General features: G+C 45.2%; 1 protein-coding gene across 1 annotated transcript in view; it reads right to left on the bottom strand.

Moving 5' to 3' along the window:
* Nucleotides 1-20,469, bottom strand: part of IVNS1ABP (influenza virus NS1A binding protein) — a 102,525-nt gene that overhangs the window by 36,346 nt on the left and 45,710 nt on the right. The window contains exons 9-11 of the mRNA XM_033961317.1: nucleotides 13,423-13,552; nucleotides 12,774-12,998; nucleotides 3,951-4,072 (exon numbers count right to left, since the gene is read on the bottom strand). Of these exons, the coding sequence (XP_033817208.1) occupies nucleotides 3,951-4,072; nucleotides 12,774-12,998; nucleotides 13,423-13,552 (477 nt within the window). The remainder of the gene's footprint in view (nucleotides 1-3,950; nucleotides 4,073-12,773; nucleotides 12,999-13,422; nucleotides 13,553-20,469) is intronic.

The raw sequence follows: 20,469 nt of genomic DNA, 5'->3' as shown, positions 1-20,469 counted from the left end.
GGGAGGGCGCTCAAGGGTGGAAGGCTTCTTAGCCGGCTTACCTGGCGCCGGAGGCGCCGACGTCGTCTCAGGCGGCGTCGAAGTGGTCGGTGTCGATTTCGACGGTGCCGCAGATGAAGATGTCGAATCCATAGACGGGCCGGTGCCGAAAAGTAAATTCTGTTGGATTTGACGATTCTTCAACGTGCGCTTTTTAAGAGTGGCACAGCGGGTGCAGGAGTCCGCCCGATGCTCTGGTCCCAGACACTGCAAGCACCAATTGTGTGGGTCAGTGAGGGAGATCGGGCGTGCACACCGCTGGCACTTCTTAAAGCCTGGTTGCGGGGGCATGAATGGAAACACGGCCTCCGCAAAATCAAACCCCGAGGCCTGGATCGTGGCAATAGGCCCCGCCGGGGTAGGAACGAAAAAATAAAACAAAAGAAAGGTTTTTTTTTTTTTTTTTTTTTTGGAATTGGGAAGAAAAAAGTACCCGAAGGTGAAAAACCGAAAAAAATAACGCGAGCGGGAAGGCAAAAGGAGGATTTCAACTCTGTTGAAAAAACACACGTCTTCTTCGCTCCGCGGAAATGAAGAAACTGGGGACCACGCACTCCTCCGTCGGGCGGGAAGGCACTCGCGCACGCGCGGTGCGGCCAACTAGAACTTTCTAGTAAAAAGGTCCGTACCGTGGGCTCCGTCGGTGACGTCACCCATGCGTAAAGAATATGCTGCCTGCTTGTCCTGGGATAATGCATGCACCTCTATGAGGTCCAGAAATGGTTTGCAATCGATGGAGTCCTTCTTTGGCACGACGAAGTAAATCGAGTATATCCAGAGCCCAAGACGCCCTACGGAACCGGCTCTATAGCCGCCAGTTCCAGCAACCGGCGCACCGGAGGGTGCACCTTGCCAGCCCTGTCCATACTGCCCTCGGGAGAGGACATTAAGAAGTTTCCCGCCGGCCGGAAGAATTGCAGTCGAAGACCTTCCCTGAGTACTTCTAGAACCCACTGGTCTCAGGTTAACTCCAGCCATTCCAGAAGGAAGGCCGACAGCTGCCACCCCCCCACCCTCCAATTCGGGGAGGCCTCGCCAGAGCCCTGGTGTCATAATTCTCTTTTGGAAGGTACCGAAGGCCGAGAGTTGGGAGGCTGTGGGCACGCTGTACCTCCAAAGCGAGGCCTATAGGAGGCTCCGAAACGCCCACCGCAGAGGGTCCAGCGTACTGCGAGGTCCTCCTGAAATGACAAAAATTCAGCTGTCCCAGCCCCCTGGGCGGACGAGAACCAAGGCCAGGAAGCACCTAATGCTAACGGTCCTGTACACCTGCCACAAGGTCATCCAAACCTTGGCCAAATAAGAGCGAACCTTTGAATGGCAGCTTGTTCAGAATAGCCATGGATGAAGAATCCCCTGACCACCGGTGATTCCATAACTTTCTCCTAGCAGAAACTTAATAAGCTCCCATCTTAGCAAAAACCGTCAAAATATCATAAAGGCTTAGTATGACATGCCCGGGCCGCTGTAGCTTGCAGCAAAATCAAAAAGGCGCTTCAAGACAAAATCCAGCTTACGGTCCTAGACATCCGGCAGGACCACCCCTCCATCCAAGTGCAAGTAGGTACGTTTAGGGACTTGAGCCACCGCCGACTCCACCCATGGCGGGACTAGGCGCATGGAAAATTCTGAAGCCATGGGATACATATTTAGCCAGGGCCCAAGTGCACTTCAGGGGACCCTTACGGACCCCCCAACCTCCAAGAGCATTTCTACCGAGTCCTCACGATCCAGAAATGCAGCGGAGAACAGGCACGTGGAACACATGATCGAACACTCCGTTGAAACTCAGTGGTGGGAGATTTCATAGTGACACCAGGAAGTATTTCTTCAGCGAAAGGGTGGTTGATCATTGGAATAGTCTTCCATTGCAGGTAATTGAGGCCAGCAGTGTGCTGGATTTTAAGAGAAAATGAGATAAGCATGTGGGATCACTTCATGGAAGAAATTAGGGGGTGGGTCATTAGAGTGGGCAGACTTATTGGGCCGTGGCCCTTTTCTGCCGTCATTTTCTATGTTTCTATGAACTGCAGAATCGGAATCAAGTCCCAATATCTGCAGGGATTCAGAGATAGAATCAGGAAGGCAATTGGACTTAGCCTGCGCACCATTTGATATACTCTCCCACATCGTGAGAATCAGGGTTCTGGGAATCTCTGAGATCCGCTAGGCTAGTCACGCAGCGGGACCCGCCAAATCGCCGTGCGAGAGCAACATCTTAGAAAGTGATGCAGGTACCACGATAATGGCGGTAAGTTGCTGCTGACGTACTGGCATACCAGCAAGGATCAGATTGACATGCTGGAATCCAAAGCCTGTACAGACTGCCGCACCGCAGTCTGAAAGGAAGACACAGGCATAGCTTGCTTTCTCATGAAAGCCTGAGACAACATATCCACAATTTCCAGCGGAAATTAGTCTTTGGCGGCTTGAGCCAATCAGCAGTACTCAAGATTTGAAATTGTTTGAAGATCGATGAGACTGTCCCTGGAACTGCGCCTGCGTTTATGCGACAACACCCTCCTCGCACAATTGTGGCATCTTGGACGCTGGAATCGCGACTCTTGCGGCAATGGAGGAAAGCAGGTCCTCTCCGGAGGAGGAAAGTGCGGAATGCACACACCAGAAATGCCCGACGGGCCACGGCGCACAGAATACGCAGCTGCGCAACCGCATGCTATCCGCCGGATTTACAGCATGAATCAATGCCATCCTATCCTGAGGTAGCCATCTGTGAAGTTTGGAGAAAAAACGAACCTTCTAAGTCCAAAAAATATAGTTTTTAAAACTTTAAAGAAAATCCAAGATGTCCGCGGTGGCTGCTGATTTTGACATAAAAATGGCCATTAAAAACGCAGGAAAACACTAAAAACGGCGATTTTAGGATTTTACAGGTGGGGGGGACAAGGGCATGCAGGGAAACTCCCCAAAACCACGATTTGAGGACCACCCAAAATCGGCAAACTCTGTGACTCAGACCCCACAGATACATGTGCTTTAATGCATTTCAATGGCAGCCAGCATTACACAGTGCAAGTATAGGGAGATCATACCTCAGGAGCTGATTAAACTAGAATTTCAGATCTATATATTAAAACCTTTTTACCAAACGGGGGACCCAACACGGTCCGTGTTTCAGACAACCTTCATCAGGGGTCCATGGTAGATAAAGGAAAAAATATATGTCACAACAAATATTGAAAAAGATAATATAAAACCAAACAGATGATGTCACGCCGAGAGTCTCTGCAAATAGTAAAAATCGCACCTCAACTTCCCTGCCACCTCAGATCACGACCACCATGATCCCGCAGGGAAATCAGGGAAGACCCGCAGCGCAGTTCCAATCCCAGCGTACCTCCTCGGAACTGCAGCAGCCTGCACTCTACCCCTTTGCGGATGAACCAGGGGAGAGATGGCTCCTGAACCTGGAGACCCGGTTCAATCTGCAGACTGTCCAGAGGGCTTATTGCAGTTTCAGGCTTACACAGCACCCTCCAGAAGCAGACAAACATTAAAATGTCTGTGATCTCCCGCCGAAGGATCACTCACACCGAGTTGATCCGCAGCACAAACCCGCAGAAAAAAAAATCAAAATAAGATTAGGAATTGAAAATAAATCATGAGCAGAATTAACTGAGATGAAACTAAGCAGTGAAGCTGCAGGATCAAACTGAGCAAGACAGGAAACTCCCGGGCCGATAGCCCAAAGGGGAGGGATCTTTTAGTTGTCCTGCAGCTGAAGCTAATAGAGATACAAGATCCCAGCTGTTCAGCTGCCAGAGAGATTGTACAAGAAATAAGTATTATGACATTCACTAACTTAGGTCAGTCAGTCTTGAAAAAAAAATCAAGCTTCAAGATTAGAACACATTCAGAGATAATATTACAATATAAAATACATTTCATACCATTAATACTGCCATCTGAAATCGAGCTCTTGGTGTTCTCATTGGAGCAATGAAAGTCCAGTTGTCCATTTGTGGGCTATAGCACTCAACAGTGCGCAAACATTCCTCCCTGTTGTAACCACCTGATAAAAAAATAATCTTATTTCATCCAAAGTTTTCAAAATATATGACCTTACAAATATTAAACACATTAAAAATAAAATATTAAATTCAAATCTTTTTGACCTAAGAATGTTATCCAACTCACTTTTCCAGCACAGTAAAAAAATATCTTTGCAGAAGGCCTCAAATCAATCAAGTCTTAAGAGAAAAAAATAAAAAAGGACTGCTTACCTGTAATGGAGGTTCTTTGTAGACAGCAGGGAAATGAAACCATGTAATATTTTCTGGTGGATCTCTGCTCTCCTAAAGCATATGAAAACTTCAGGAGGGCCATCTGAGCACAGAACCAACATTTCCAGAGGACAGCAAGGTAATCCGTACCTGCTGTACACCACCTTGGGTAAATCTTCATAAAGGCAGTTAATAAATCCCAATAAATCAGCCACATAAGTTGTTGATGTTATCAAAGAGTTATGGAGGCTTTTGTTGGACTGGGTTGAATTCCAGCATACATACCACCTCGTTCCAAGTGGTATAAATTAATATCTGGATATATAAATAATAAACCAAAAAATGGTCTAAGAGACATTTGGAGCATTGAGATTTAAGCAGTAAATTTCTGCATCTCAATGGCCACGAATTTGGTCTTGGAGAATGAGATGTACAGTGTCTGCATCTATGAGGCAAACTTGGTTCTTTTTATTACATAGAGCATTTTGGACCCCAGTTCATTTACAAAAGTTTGATAGCTCTAAATCTAATAGATGCTGGCACTGTAATCTAGAAGCAGGGACATTGGATCATTTAATTTTTTATTATCCCTATATTAAGTTCTTTTGGAATTCAATTTGGACTCAAGTTAATTGTCTTCTAGAAAACCATGTTGCGTTATCCTATGACACTGTCTTGTTTGGTATATCTATGAAGGAAAAAAGTCAAATTTTGTCATATAATAAAGCACAGTTACTTACCGTAACAGGTGTTATCCAGGGACAGCAGGCATATATTCTCACATGTGGGTGACGTCATCTACGGAGCCCCGATGCGGAAGCATTTTCAAGCAAACTTGATTGAAGATTTAAGTTTGCTCTGCTGCTCCACGCATGCGTGCCTTCCTGCTCCACTAGGGGGTGCATCCCCTCGTGGTCTCCAGTTCACTTAACTAGCCAAGGAGCCAACCTCGGGGAGGTGGGTGGGTTGTGAGAATATATGCCTGCTGTCCCTGGATAACACCTGTTACGGTAAGTAACTGTGCTTTATCCCAGGACAAGCAGGCATGATATTCTCACATGTGGGTGACCTCCAAGCTAACTGAAAAGGGATGGAGGGAAGTTGGCAATTTAGGCGAATAGATTTCACAAAACCGATTGGATGAACCGGCCATCGCTCCTGGACAGAGAGTCCAGACAGTAGTGGGAGGTGAAGGTATGAACCGAAGACCACGTGGCAGCCTTGCAGATTTCCTCAATTGGTGTGGACCCGAGGAAGGCTACGGAGGCTGCCATCGCTCGGACTTTGTGTCCCGTTACTCGACCATGCAGCGCGAGACCAGCCTGAGCGTAGCAAAAGGAGATGCAATCGGCCAACCAGTTGGACAAGGTGCGTTTGGAAACTGGGTGACCTAACCGGTTTGGGTCGAAGGACAAAAACAGTTGTGGGACTTTCCGGTGTGACTGAGTGCGTTGGAGGTAAAAGGCCAACGCTCTCTTGCAGTCGAGGGTGTGGAGCGCCACTTCTCCGGGGTGAGAGTGGGGCTTTGGAAAAAACACAGGCAAGACAATGGACTGATTGAGATGGAAATCAGACACTATTTTAGGTAAGAACTTTGGATGGGTGCGGAGTACCACCTTGTCGTGATGGAATACCGTGAAGGGTGGGTCCGCTACCAGAGCTTGTAGCTCACTAACCCGCCGGGCGGACGTGAGCGCGAGTAGGAAAATTACTTTCCAAGTGAGGAATTTTGGATGGCATTTGCCTAGGGGCTCAAATGGAGGTTTCATTAGTTGAGCCAGAACCACGTTAAGGTCCCAAACCACTGGGGGAGGTTTGAGAGGGGGGTGGACGTTCAGCAGACCCTTCATGAAGCGAGAGACTAAGGGATGGAGCGAGAGGGCTTTCCCTTCCAGGGGCTGATGAAAGGCCGCAATCGCACTGAGGTGTACTCGAATGGAGTTGGTCTTTAGGCCGGAATGAGATAATTGAAGTAAATAGTCCAGGACCAGAGGGACGGGGACCGATACCGGGTCCTGGCTGTGGGAGGAGCACCAGGTTGAGAATCTGGTCCACTTTTGGGAGTAGCAGGTTCTCGTCGAGGCTTTTCTAGAGGCCTCTAATATCTCCTTGACTGATTGAGACACGGGGAGAGCAGTCAGGGGGAGAGAAACCAAGCATTCAGATGAAGAGATTGAAGATTGGGATGTAACAGTGAACCCTGACCCTGTGATAGTAGAGAGGGAAACAGAGGCAGAGGCAGTGGATCTCTGGCACTGAGTTGAAGTAGAAGGGAAAACCACGGCTGGCGTGGCCAGCGAGGGGCAATCAGGATCAGGGTGGCTTGTGCTGTTTTCAGGTGGACAAGCGTCCGCAGGATCAGAGGAAGCGGCGGGAACGCGTACAGGAACTTTCCCTCCCAGTCGAGGAGGAATGCGTCGGCCTCGAGCCGGTCCGGGGAGTGTATCCGGGAGCAGTAGAGAGGCAGCTTGTGGTTGTGAGGTGACGCGAACAGATCTATTTGAGGCGTCCCCCACCGTTCGAACACCCATCGTAGGGTCTGAGAGTGTAGTGACCACTCGTGTGGCTGGAGGAGGCGGCTGAGTCTGTCCGCCAGGCAGTTTTGTTCTCCTTGTATGTACACCGCTCGGAGGAAGGTGTTGTTGGAGATTGCCCATTTCCAGAGGCGCAGGGCTTCCCGACAAAGGGGCCAAGACCCTGTCCCCCCCTGTTTGTTTACGTAGTACATCGCTACCTGGTTGTCGGTTCGGATGAGAACTACTCGGTCGTGGAGCAGATGTTGAAAGGCTACGGCTGCGAGGTAGATGGCCCGAAGCTCTAGCACGTTGATGTGGCAGCGACGGTCTTGCGCCGACCACATCCCTTGGGTGCGTAGGCCGTCCAGATGGGCTCCCCAAGCGTACTCCGACGAGTCCGTGGTGAGTACCTTGCTGTGGGGTGGGGTGAGGAAGAGCAAACCTTTGGAAAGATTTGAAGAGTCGGCCCACCAGCGGAGCGATCGTTGCAATGAAGGAGTCACTGTCACGGGACGATAGATCGGGTCCCGGTCTTGACGCCATTGCGATGCCAGGGTCCACTGAGGGATTCTCAGATGGAGTCGGGCGAAGGGTGTGACATGGACGGTGGAGGCCATGTGGCCCAGGAGAGTCATCATCTGTTGAGCTGATACCGAGGTCAGCAGGGAGATCCTTCGGCTCAGGCCTACTAACGCCTCTAGGCGTGGAGGGGCGAGGAAGGAACGGAGGCGAACCGTGTCCAGCGTGGCCCCGATGAACTGTAGGGACTGCGAGGGGCGTAGTTGGGATTTTGGGAAGTTTATTTTGAACCCCAGACTTTGTAGGTAGGTAATAGTCTGTTGGGTCGCTGAGATAACCCCTTCCCTGGACGGGGCTTTGATTAGCCAGTCGTCCAGGTAGGGGAATACCTGGAGGCCCTGGGAGCGTAAGGTTGCTGCGAGCACCACGAGGCACTTGGTGAAGACCCGAGGTGATGATGCAAGTCCGAAGGGGAGGACTCGGTATTGTAGGTGCCAGTCCCCTACCTGAAACCGCAAGAACTTGCGGTGGGCGGGGTGCACTGGGACATGTGTGTACGCCTCCTTTAGATCGAGGGAGCAGAGCCAGTCGCCCTCGTCGATCAGGGGGTAGAGTGTCGGTAGGGAGAGCATCCGAAATTTTTCCCGTACCAGAAATTTGTTGAGGCGTCTCAAGTCTAGTATTGGGCGTAGGTCTCCCGTTTTTTTCGGTACCAGGAAGTAACGGGAGTAGAAGCCCTTCCCCCGTTGGTCGGGGGGAACCTCCTCCACTGCTCTCAGGCGAAGCAGGTCTCGAGCTTCGGAGAGGAGTAGGTGTAGCTGAGTCCGGTTGGGAGGGCAATTCCTTGGGGGGTTGTCCGGAGGAATGGTCCGAAAGTTGAGAGAGTACCCTGATGAGATCACGCCAAGGACCCAAGCGTCCGACGTGGTTTGTTCCCAGCGAGGGTAAAAGGCTTTGAGTCGACCCCCGATGGGAAGGAGGCCTGTGGCTATGGCGGAGGGGGCCCGCCCCCTTCCGCATGTCCCGTCAAAAGGACGGTGATGGTTTGGTGGTCACCGGCGGTTGGGATTTGGGCATGGCCCGGTGATGGGCTTGCGGGCGCCTGGGTGGGGCCCGCGAGAAGGCCGGGGTGGATTTTTGTGGGTAGCGGCGCGGAGGGGCCCTATATGGCCTGGACGCAGGTGGTTTGGGCTTTTGTCGGACAAGGGAGGCAAACGAGCGTTCGTGTTCGGAGAGGCGTTTTGTGGCCGCCTCAATAGTGTCATCGAACAGTTCTTTTCCCACGCAGGGGAGGTTTGCCAACCGGTCCTGTAAGTTGGGGTCCATGTCGACCAGGCGTAGCCAAGCTAGTCGGCGCATGGCGATAGCAAAGGCTGCCTCTCTGGAGGAGAGTTCGAAGCCATCGTAGGCCGCGTGGAACAGATGAAGGCGCAGGTTGGAGAGGGACTCCAAGAGCAGGCCGAACGTTCCTTGCCGGGGGGCCGGTAGGTCCGTCTCAAAGGCTCTCAATAGTCCAATGAGGTGTTTGAGGTAGGATGTGAAGGTGAAAGTGTAGCTTTGCACCCTAGAGGCCATCATTGCGTTTTGATATAGTCTCCTGCCGAACTTGTCCAGGGTTCGGCCTTCTCGGCCTGGGGGGACCGCAGCTGAGGTCCGGGATGGGTGAGCTTTTTTCAAGGAGGATTCTACCAGCAGCGATTAGTGGGAGAGCTGTGGTTGTTCGAATCCCGGGTAGGGGACTGTGCGGTACTTAGCCTCCATTTTGGAGGGTACGGCTGTGACCATATAGGGGGTCTCCAGGTTCCTGAAGAAGGCCTGTTGGAGTACCGGGTTAGGTGGTAAGCGAAGGGACTCTCTGGGCAGTGATGGCATATCCAGTTCCGCCAGGTACTCCTTAGAGTATCTGGAGTCGGACTGGAGGTCTAAGTCCAAGGCGTGGCCCATGTCCTGGACAAAGCGAGTGAAGGATGGGCGAGATGTTCCCGGGGCCCCGTGCGGGGTCGGTGAACGAGACCTTCGTCGGGTGGAGAAGGATGGGGAGGCTTCCCTCGAGTATCGAGGTTCCTGCTCCGATCCATGCTCCGAGGTCGGGGAAGCACTGTGAGAGTGTTCCGGGGTTGTCGATCTTCGGCGTCTCGAGGAGCCCCTCGGAGACGATGCCGGGGTTCGGGGTACCGATCGATGTCGAATCGGTGACCTCGATCCGGACTCCCTCGGCGGAGTTCGGAGGATGTGCGGGTTGGAGAGTGATAACTCAGCCACCCTTAGTGGTCCCGTACGCGGTGTGGGAGAACGGCCTCGCGGAGTTGGTGAACCTCGGGCCTTCTTGGAGGTACGGCGGTTCGAGGTTTCTGTCGTGTTAGCCCGACGTTTTGCCCCTCGGCGGTCTGCGGAGGGAGAACGTCTCGGGCGTCTCGGCGAGGAGTCCGAGGAGGATGGGATGCGGCGGGGATTGCGCACCTTTCCTCGAGGTTGTTCGATGCGAGGCTCAGGCTGGTCTGGCACAATCGGGGTCGAGGTCGAGGCCGATTGAAACTGGGCCATTGCAGCGGACAGCTCCGACGTGATCATTGCTCGGAGTAGGTCCTGGAAGACGGGCACGGACAGCATCGAAGGCATGTCCACTGCCTCGGTGCACTCCACCGGGGGCGACCTCGTATCAGAGTATTCCCGTGTGGTGGAGGCACGGCCCGAAGGCTTGGAGGTCTTAGCCGGGGCTGTAAGCATGGGGCTTCCGCCATGCGTCGTCGTTGTCCCCGAGGCCGGCTTCTTCGATGTTATGGAACCTGAAGAGGGGACTTACCCAGGGCCGAGGCTTTCTGTTGTCCCGAGGACTTCGGGGTCGAGTCTCTAGGCGATGCTGAGGTATCCGGGGCCGAGGTCAAGGCCGGGGCCGAAGCCGGGGCCGACCTCGAGGCCGAGCTGGAGGGTTGGTCCGGGGTGAAGAGGTCCGCCATGCGGGCTTTTCTTCGACGGAGGGCCCGGTTCTGGAATATAGCGCACTGGGGGCAGGAGTCGGTTGGATGAGCCGCCCCCAGGCAGAGAATGCACCGGCGATGCGGATCTGTGAGGGAAAGAAGCCGCTCACACCGGGTGCACTTTTTAAAGCCGGTCAAAGGCCGGGACATTAAATCGAAAGTAGCCGCGGCTCGAGCAGCCACGCGGCCACGGGGACCCGGAAGCCTCCGGGTCGATCAAACGAAGCAGGAATCAAGTTGAAGAAGATAAAACTTTTGCGCACAGCGACTTAAACGATGAAAAAACAAGAAAATCGCGGTGCTAGAAGGCGGTTGGGGCAGAGCCAGAAGAGACACGACTTCTAGGCTCGCGGAAAATTTTGAACTGGAGACCACGAGGGGATGCACCCCCTAGTGGAGCAGGAAGGCACGCATGCGTGGAGCAGCAGAGCAAACTTAAATCTTCAATCAAGTTTGCTTGAAAATGCTTCCGCATCGGGGCTCCGTAGATGACGTCACCCACATGTGAGAATATCATGTCCTGCTTGTCCCCAGTTCATTTACAAAAGTTTGATAGCTCTAAATCTAATAGATGCTGGCACTGTAATCTAGAAGCAGGGACATTGGATCATTTAATTTTTTATTATCCCTATATTAAGTTCTTTTGGAATTCAATTTGGACTCAAGTTAATTGTCTTCTAGAAAACCATGTTGCGTTATCCTATGACACTGTCTTGTTTGGTATATCTATGAGGGGAAAAAAGTCAAATTTTGTCATATAATAATAAACTTTTGTTAATCATGACAGGGGTCGCCATTCAGCATATTACCAACAATTGGAAAAACTATTCTAATCTCAATTATACATTTTGGTGGAATTCTTTATGCCACATTTATAAGATGGAAAGAGCTATTGCTACACAGAAAGGGACTTACAATAATTTTATAAAGATGAGTAGACATCACTTTTTAAGGGAGAATATATTCTACACGGGGGGGGGGAGGGTGTGAGGGGTGGTATATTTTTCTGTTGCGATTTTATTTTATTTTAATTACTTTAGGAAGGGTGGGAGGGAGGGAAGTTATATTTTTGTTCCAGATGACATAGTAAAGATTTTCAAGTGTTTTATTGAATTTATAATAGATGAGTATCTTGTATACTTGTTGTATGTTTTAAAATGAATAAAGAATTTAAAAACAAAACTTTTTTTTTTTTTTAACTTTCATCAAGTGTACAGAAATCATAATAAACACTATAAATTAGATCACTTGAACATCTTATCATTGTATCTTATAAATATAAATGCAACCCTCCCTCCACGCCCATTATTCATTATAAGATAACTTTTAAGACTGACAAAAGTTTTGCCATTGAGGAAATTACTTTCTACAGGCATTTCAACATCTCCATCTGATCTAATTCTGATTAGGCTTTAACAGTTGTCAGATTTGTTTAACGATCATCTGTACACGATCAGAACTTTTAGTGCATCTAGGCCAGTCTTAAAGAGAAACCTGATATCACTAATCTTACAAAAAATGTGGCAATTTGTAATTTGTAAATCCACCATATGAGGAAGCTGATGTTTCAAGAATACATAAAGAAAAAACTTAAGAAAAGTTATACTGTATAGGCAACAATAAAAAAGGCTATTATATACAAGTGATAAAATTATATATAGAAGACATTATCCACTATGCAAAGCAACAACTACAATCACACTGGTGATCACTGAACTTGCTTTGTATGCTAATCATACATTATCTTATCTTAGAATGAAATTCACCAGACAGATGAACTGGATGGGCCAATAGTCCCCATGAAACATATGAATGGACAAAGAAACAAGAAGTCCAAATTGTCAGTACCTATGGAGGCAGACAGTAGACGAGTTTATAGCTGACAGGGTGGGCTTAAGGAATAGAGTGAGGGTTTACAAGAAAGATTATTACCAAGGTTAAGAACCTAATCTTTCCTTCTTGTACAACCCCACTCTATTCATAAACCTTCGGAACATAACAGCAGTCCCTCAAACTTAGGGTGGTACCGATAAGCCTGCTACTAGAATCGAAGACTCAAATGCGGAATTCTGCTCGACTGCCATGTCTATTCTGTAAAATTTCATGAATGAGAAGACCAAGAGGCAACTCTACAAAACTCTTCTGGGGAAACCACTCAGGACTCCGCCCACAAGGAAGCAATGCCTCGTTTAGAGTGGGCCCTCAGTGAGATAGGACATTTCCTGGCTCCAATATAGACAGAAGAAATGGCCATACGAATCCATCTGGAAATCATTGCCTTCAATTTCAGAAGGCCTTTTCGGCTCCAGCCGAAATCAGTTGACTTGTCAATAGATGTGTATTTATCAATCAAATTGAAAACACAATTTTAGCTTCAAATTAAGAGTCATTTATGCAAAGACACACTGTGATCAGTTTTCTACCACCAACAGTACCGATAGTTCTCTCTACACTGTAAATTGTCTACTGTTATTTACCTGCAGCTATTAGTTTTCCATTTAATTCTGCAGTTCCTAGTCCAGATCGAGCATACTGCATGGGGGCCATGATCTTCTCCACAGGGTCATCTTGCTTTATCTCAAAACTCATGCTTTTAAGCAAACGTGGCGTACTAGATGGGGAACTTTGAGGACTGTTTCGTCCATGCAGGAAAATCACACACAATACACCATTTAGGACAGCAAGACACAAGTAGGTGTTATCTGAAAGTAAAACAATAAAGCTCTAAGCATTTATGTTAAATGAACATTTGTTGTGCTAATATGCTGCTCAAAGCCTGTATGGTTATCCATTAAAATCTAAAAATTAAACAATTTATCTGTTACAAAAATCACATTTTCACCATTTTATATTCTACACATTTCTAAATTATCTATTTACATATCCTAGGAAAGCTAGCTATCCTCTTCATAACCTCTAATTTCTTATTATGTCCTTCCCTCATTAATTGAATTACCTGTAAACCGTGTCGAGCTCTATCTTTATGGCGATGATGCGGTATACAAACTTAAGGTTTAGTTTAGGAACACAAGCAGTTTGCTAAAAATGTCTAAGCAGACGCTAACTTCAAACTAAACTTCCACTGCTGTGATGGAACTACAAAACAGAAGAAGCAAAATAACTTACTTGATGTCTTCTCTGAGGCAATGATCTTCCATTCATATTTGGGGCTGTGCACCACAGCATTTGGAGGAGAGAGTCTTCCAGAACAGCTGCTATTTATCTGCTTGTGATCATTCTCACGTGGTGGCTTTTTCTGCAAAACCAAAAGGTAGCTACAGATACCTAACCAAAGACCACACCCTGAACTACCTTTACTCATTTGGACTAATCCACACCAGCAATAGGAAACAGCTTTATTTAATATCTTCTCCACCTATATAGATCATTTATAGCACACCTAAATAAAAATAAAAAGAGGGCTTCACTTGTCCAGATTGGTGGCCTGCAATAGGTCCTTGATCTGATCCCTAAGTCAGCTGAGATTGCTACAACATAAGCATTCACAGCTGCTTGAGGGTGCAGGGATTATTATAATCATAAATGAAATGTCTTGGAGACTAGATTTAGAACCCATGATAGTTTTAGAAGGCATCTTGGTACATGGTCCCTGGTCTCAGGTTCTTTAGACTAAAAACCTTGGAAAAGTACTAAAACATAGTGGCAATCCCTAGGTAGTTGTTCACGAAGGCTGAAAGCCATGAAATCTCAACATAGTCGGCTCTTTCTAACAGGTATGAAAGAATATTTGAGACAATTAAATATTTAATAAAATAAAAGTTTAAGTTTAAGATGTATATGTATAAGCATTAGAGCTGATTACGTGAGTTTTAAAAGCATATAGTAATTTACTTTTTGTATTGCTTTTATGCTCCTAGTACCCCTGCTGACGAAGATATTCTCGAAACTCGAGTTGGGGGGTAAACGTAACCCAAAGGAGTTTTAATTACAGCACTACAGCACTTTTTGCACTAGTTCACTTTTACTCAGTGGTTATAAACAAAATTCAATTTAAGGAGAGACTATAAATGAGCGTTTTAGCCCATTGATAGAAGAATGACAATATGAAAAAAAAGAGTATGAAGTCCTCTGAATAACCACTGTAGTTTGTTATTCACGCACAAATGACCACATTGATAAAGCACTTTATGAATGTATGAAAGAAAAAGAAAAATATTTTAAAGAAAATGTATTAATAAAGCTGAGATTTTAGAAATTTATTGATTATTTCATCCAGCTATTTTAGTAATATCTCCCACATTATGAGATATAGTTAGTCCCATATTTTAATAAAATTATTATAATTTCCATTTTGTGTCGCTATTGATCTTTCCATTCTATATATGTGGCATAATGAATTCCACCAAAAATTAAAGTTTAACCTAGTATGATACACTTGTTGTAATATGCAAAACTGAATAAAGAAATTAAAAAAAAAAAAAGCTGATTGTTTTTTGAAGAAATCTGACTTCACTCTCATTGATATGCCAAATAAAATAGTATCATATGTTAAAGCCACCGTATTTTCTAATAACCTATTTATTTGGCCCCCATATTGATTTCCAAAAAGCCAAAATAAATGGACAATACAATAATAGATGATCTAAAGTCCCTGCTTCGAGATGACAATGCCAACATCTATTAGACTTAGAGCGATCTAATTTTTGTAGTGGTCCAAAATGCTCTATGTAACAGAAAAAAACAAGTTTGTCTCATAGATACAGATATTGTACATCTCATCTTCCAAGACCAAATTCATGGCCATTGAGATACAGTAATTTGATGCTTAATCTCAATGCTCCAAATATCCCTAAGACCAGTTTTTTGTTTTTTTATTCATAAATCCAGATATCAATAAGATACAATGATAAGATGTTCAAGTGATCTAATTAGTAGTGTTTATTATGATTTCTGTACACTTGATGAAAGTTTGAAAACGAATAAAGAATTAAAAAAAAAAAAATTTGGAAATATTCTTTCATTTTTAATGTAAAATCTTCACAAAATTTTGGTTCCGCAAGCAATGTATTATCAAATCTCCATATTGGTCTACTATTATCCTAATCAACAATTTTTAGTTCAATCCACACCCCTCCATGATCAGATAAAATAATTGGATCTATGGAGGCTTGCGTTATTTGTTGTACTAATTGATTTGAAACAAAAATGTAATCTATTCTTGAAAAGGATTTATGAATGAGAGCAAAAAGAAAATTCCCGACCATCAAAATGAAGTATTCTCTATATATAACCTCCTGATTGATGTGGAAAGCAGAGACTACCTTCAGCGAGAAGGAATAGTATGGAGGAAAACACCCGCAGCCGTAATACGAATACACTGTGCAGAGACAACAGTGACCAGAAAAAAACATTGTGATCGTTAGGTCAAGAAGAAAAGCACACTTCCATTAACTGGTGTTATCCAGGGACAGCAGGCAGATATTCTCACTGAATAGGTGACATCACCAATGGAGCCCTGGCACAGACCACTTCAAAAGTGCATCGCCACTTTAAGTCTTTAGAAAGTTTGCAATAGCCCGCACCGCGCATGCGCCTTCCCACCCGAATTAGGCACGCGATCCCTCAGTTAAGATAAGCCAGCTAAGAAGCCAACCAGGGGAGATGGGTGGGTTATGAGAATATCTACCTGCTGTCCCTGGATAATACCTGTTACGGTAAGTAAATGTGCTTTATCCCAGGACAAGCAGGCAGCATATTCTCACTGATGGATGACCTCCAAGCTAACTAAAATGGGACGGTGGGAAGAGCTGGCCTTTAGAATAAATTTTGTAATACAGATTGGTCAAAGTGCCCATCCCTTCTGAAGGAAGACTCCAGACAATAGTGAGAAGTGAATGTATGAACTGAGAACCAGGTGGCAGCTTTACAGATTTCCTCAATGGGAGTAGATCTAAGGAAAGCTGCCATAGCTCTTATTTTATGGGCTGTGACACGACGTTCCAGTGCCTGTCCAGTCTGAGCATAGCAGAATGATATGCAACCAGCCAGTCAGTTGGAAATCGTTCTCTTGGAAACCGGATGCCCCAACCTGTTTGGATCAAATGAGACGAAGAGTTGGGGAGAAGTACGGTGAGGCTTTGTCCTGTCGATGTAATAGGCCAAAGCACGTTTACAGTCCAGAGTGTGCAACGCGGTTTCTCCTGCATGAGAATGAGGCTTAGGGAAAAACATTGGCAGAACAATCAACTGATTGAAATGAAACTCTGTGACAACTTTCGGTAGAAACTTTGGATGCATGCGTAGAACCACTTTATCTTTTTTTTTTTTTTTTTTTAATAATTCTTTATTCGTTTTCAAATTAAACAAGTGCACAAAAGGATATATTACAACAAATTATTCCAGAATAGCACTTTGATATCTGCCATATAAACATCTAGTAAAATCACCCCTACCACCCCACCCTTCATCATATTTTCAATAAAAATATACACATATTATATATCATAGTATAACATAATATGTAACATTATTTCCAACTCCCTCCCCCCCTTTAGTGTGCTAAAAAAGAAAACGAAAAGGAGAAGAGAAGAAGTGATGACTATTCACTACAATATTTTGCCAATGGCCCCCATATTTTTATAAATTTAGTATATGTCCCTCTTTGTACTGCTATTGCTTGTTCCATTTTAAATATATGGCATAATGTGTTCCACCAAAATGTATAACTAAGGTTTCTGTGATTTTTCCAATTGTTGGTTATGTGTTGGATGGCAACCCCTGTCATAACTAATAAAAGCTGCTTGTTCTCTGATATTTGACTCTTTTTCCTCATCATCATGCTAAATAGCACTGTATCGTAAGAGAGTGCCACATGATTTTCCAATAATGTATTTACTTGAGACCATATTGAATTCCAAAATATCTTAATATAGGGACAGAAATAAAGTAGATGATCTAATGTCCCAGGTTCCAGTGCCAGCATCAATTGGACTTAAAACTATCTAATTTTTGTAAATGAGCAGGAGTCCAAAACACTCTATGTAACAAAAATAACCAAGTTTGTCTCATAGATGCTGACACTGTACATCTCATTCTCCAAGACCAAATTCGTGGCTATTGAGATCTCAATGCTCCAAATGTCTCTCAGACCATTCTTTGGTTTTTTTATTCAAGTATCCAGATAATAATTTATACCACAGTGCGGCTTGATGTCCTAGGAAGTCTGCTTGGAAGCACTGGAACTCTATATTATACTGATTGTTCAAAGTCTTCCATTCAGGGAACCCTACCTGAATAGCCTGCTTCAGCTGTAACCATTTAAAACTTTGTATTTTACTAAGGCCAAATCTATGTTGCAGTTGTGAAAATTCAAGCAGTTTACCATCTGAAATAACATCCTTTAGAGTTCAAATGCCTGCAATAATCCAGTTCTTCCAAAGGACTTGGGCTTCGCCTATTTTAATCTTGGAGTTTATCCATAAGGATTGATTAGTTGACTTATTGATTGGGATAGGTGTTAATTTGCTGATATATCTCAACGTTTTCCAGGTATCCATTAACATTTTATTTTCCCTATATCTCCTAGGCATGTTAATGCTTGGAACATGAACTAAATTCAAAGGAAACAAAAGGCGCCATTCCAAGTATAACCAATCTGGTGCATTATCTATGAGTTCTGGGATGATCCAATACATATCCTGATGTAAAATATAGGCTTGATGGTACCTATAAAAATTTGGAAAATTTACCCCTCCCTCCTCGATTGATTTTTGCAAGGATACTAAACCACTTTATCATGGTGAAAAACAGTGAAGGGTAGATCTGTCATTAACGCTTGCAACTAAACTAAACCTTGGGTTTATATACCGCACCATCTCCACGAATGCGGAGCTCGGCACGGTTTACAGGAAGAAAGATGAGAGAGGAACTACAGTGGAGAGATTAAAGAGTTAGGTATAAAGGGGGAAGGTGAGAGGCCTAAGAGGGGGGGAAGTGTTACAGTTTTGAGAATAGCCAGGTTTTTAGGTGTTTGCGGAAGAGTTGGAGGGAGCTTGAGGTTCGGAGAGGGGAGGTGAGGTTATTCCAGATCTCAGTGATTCTAAAGGGGAGGGATGACCCAAGTTTGCCTACATGGGAAATACCTTTTATGGAAGGGAAGGATAGTTTAAAAATTTGGGAGGATCTGGAGGAAGTAGGGGTTGGGGAGTTCCAGGATAGAGGGATAACGGCAGGAAGGATGCCATGTAGGATCTTGTAGGCCAGACACGCACATTTGAAGTGGATCCTGGGGATTACTGGGAGCCAATGGAGCTTAGACAGGAGTGGTGAGACGTGATCAAATTTGCTTTTCGCGAAAACAAGCTTAGCTGCGGCGTTCTGAATCCGCTGAAGTCTGTGGAGGCTTTTCTTGGTTAGGCTGAGGTAGATAGAATTGCAGTAATCCAATCTGGAGAGGATGATGGATTGTACTAGGACTGCGAAGTGTTTTTGGTGAAAATAGGGTCTGACTTTCCTTAGCATGTGAAGGCTGAAGAAGCATTTCTTCACCAGGGATTGGAGATGTTCGTTGAAGGATAGAGAAGAGTCTAAGGTGACACCCATTGACACTCCTGGCAGAGGTGAGAGCAATATGGAAGACCACTTCCCAGGTGAGAAACTTGAGATGAGCTGAGACCTCTGGTTCAAATAGAGGCTTCATCAACCTGGAAAGAGTCACATTAAGGTCCCAGACGACAGAGGTGGTTTAAGACTGAAAAGTCCTTTCATGATTCTGGAAACCAGAGGATGAGAAGTGAAAGGTTTACCCTCAACTAGTACGTGAAAAGCTGTAATAGCACTAAGATGGACTCTGATTGATGTAGATCTGCGTACAGAGTCAGACAGATGAAGAAGATAATCCAACAGCAAATCCACTGATAAGGAAGCTGGATCATGATGATGAAGAAGATACCAGGAAGAAAACCTAGTTCACTTTTGTTGGTAACATTGTTGGGTGACTGGTTTCCTGGAGGCATCAATAATATGTCGAACCACAAGGGCAGCATCTATGAGACAGACTTGGTCTTTTTTGTTGCATAGAGCTTTTTGGACCCCAGTTCGTTTACAAAAGTTGGATAGCTCTAGTTGGCATTGTGGTTTAGAAGCTGGGACATTAGATCATTTAATATTTTTCTGTCCCTGTATAAATGCCTTTTGAAAGTTAATTTGGTCCCAAATTAATTCATTGTTAGAAAATCATGTTGCCCTTTCATATGATACTATATTATTTGGTACATCTATGAGATTTAAAAACCCAATTTCTCCAAATAATAATAAACTTCTATTAATATTGACAGGGGTTGCCATTCAGCAGATTACTGGAAACTGGAAAGATTACATTAAACTGAATTATACTTTTTGGTGGAATTCAGTATGTCATATTTATAAAATGGAGAGAGTGCTTGCCATGCGACAGGGAAATTATCACAAGTTTAAAAAGATTTGGGGGCCATTGATTAATTATTCTAATGATCAGACATCTTAAACACCTTAGTATTAGATAAAATATAGGGGAGTGGGAATGTGAAAGATAATAATTGATAATTATTTATTATTAATATGGGTGGGTAGGGATTCTTTAATATTTATATGTTTGAAGGATTCTTTAATATTTATATGTTTGAAGGAATTTAAGTAAGATTGTCAAGTGATTAGTTAAAGATTTTCTGTTTGACTATTATACACTTGTTGTAATATTTGAAAATGAATAAAGATTTTTTTTTTTTAAAAAATGTCGAACAGGCTGAGATAGATGCAAGTCAAATGGATTCAGCCCAAGAGAAACCAAGCTGGCAGGTACAATGATTGAAGGTTGGGATGTAGAAGTGATCCCTGATGCTAAGTAAGTAGAGTAGGAAAAACTGGAAGAGGTATGACTCCCTGGAGCTGCGTTGAAGTAGAAGGGAGAACCAATGTTGCCTGGGCCACCGAGGAGCAGAGAATCATGGTGGCTGTCTCTCGTTTTGAGTCTGAACAGTCTTTAACATGAGAAGAATTGGAGGGAAAGCATAGAGAAATAGGCCCGTCCAATCCAGGAGAAAGGCATCTGCTTCCAGACGGAGAAGAGAGTAAAGTCTAGAGCAAAACTGGAGGCAGCTTGTGATTGTGGGAAACTGCAAACAAGTCCACTTGTGGAGTGCCCCATTGAGCCAAGATGGACTGGAGAGCTGCAGA

Source organism: Geotrypetes seraphini, chromosome 10, assembly GCF_902459505.1.
Source record: "Geotrypetes seraphini chromosome 10, aGeoSer1.1, whole genome shotgun sequence".
NCBI lineage: Eukaryota > Metazoa > Chordata > Amphibia > Gymnophiona > Dermophiidae > Geotrypetes > Geotrypetes seraphini.
The sequence above is the reverse complement of the archived record's forward strand: the minus strand, read 5'-3'. Positions and strand labels throughout refer to the sequence as shown.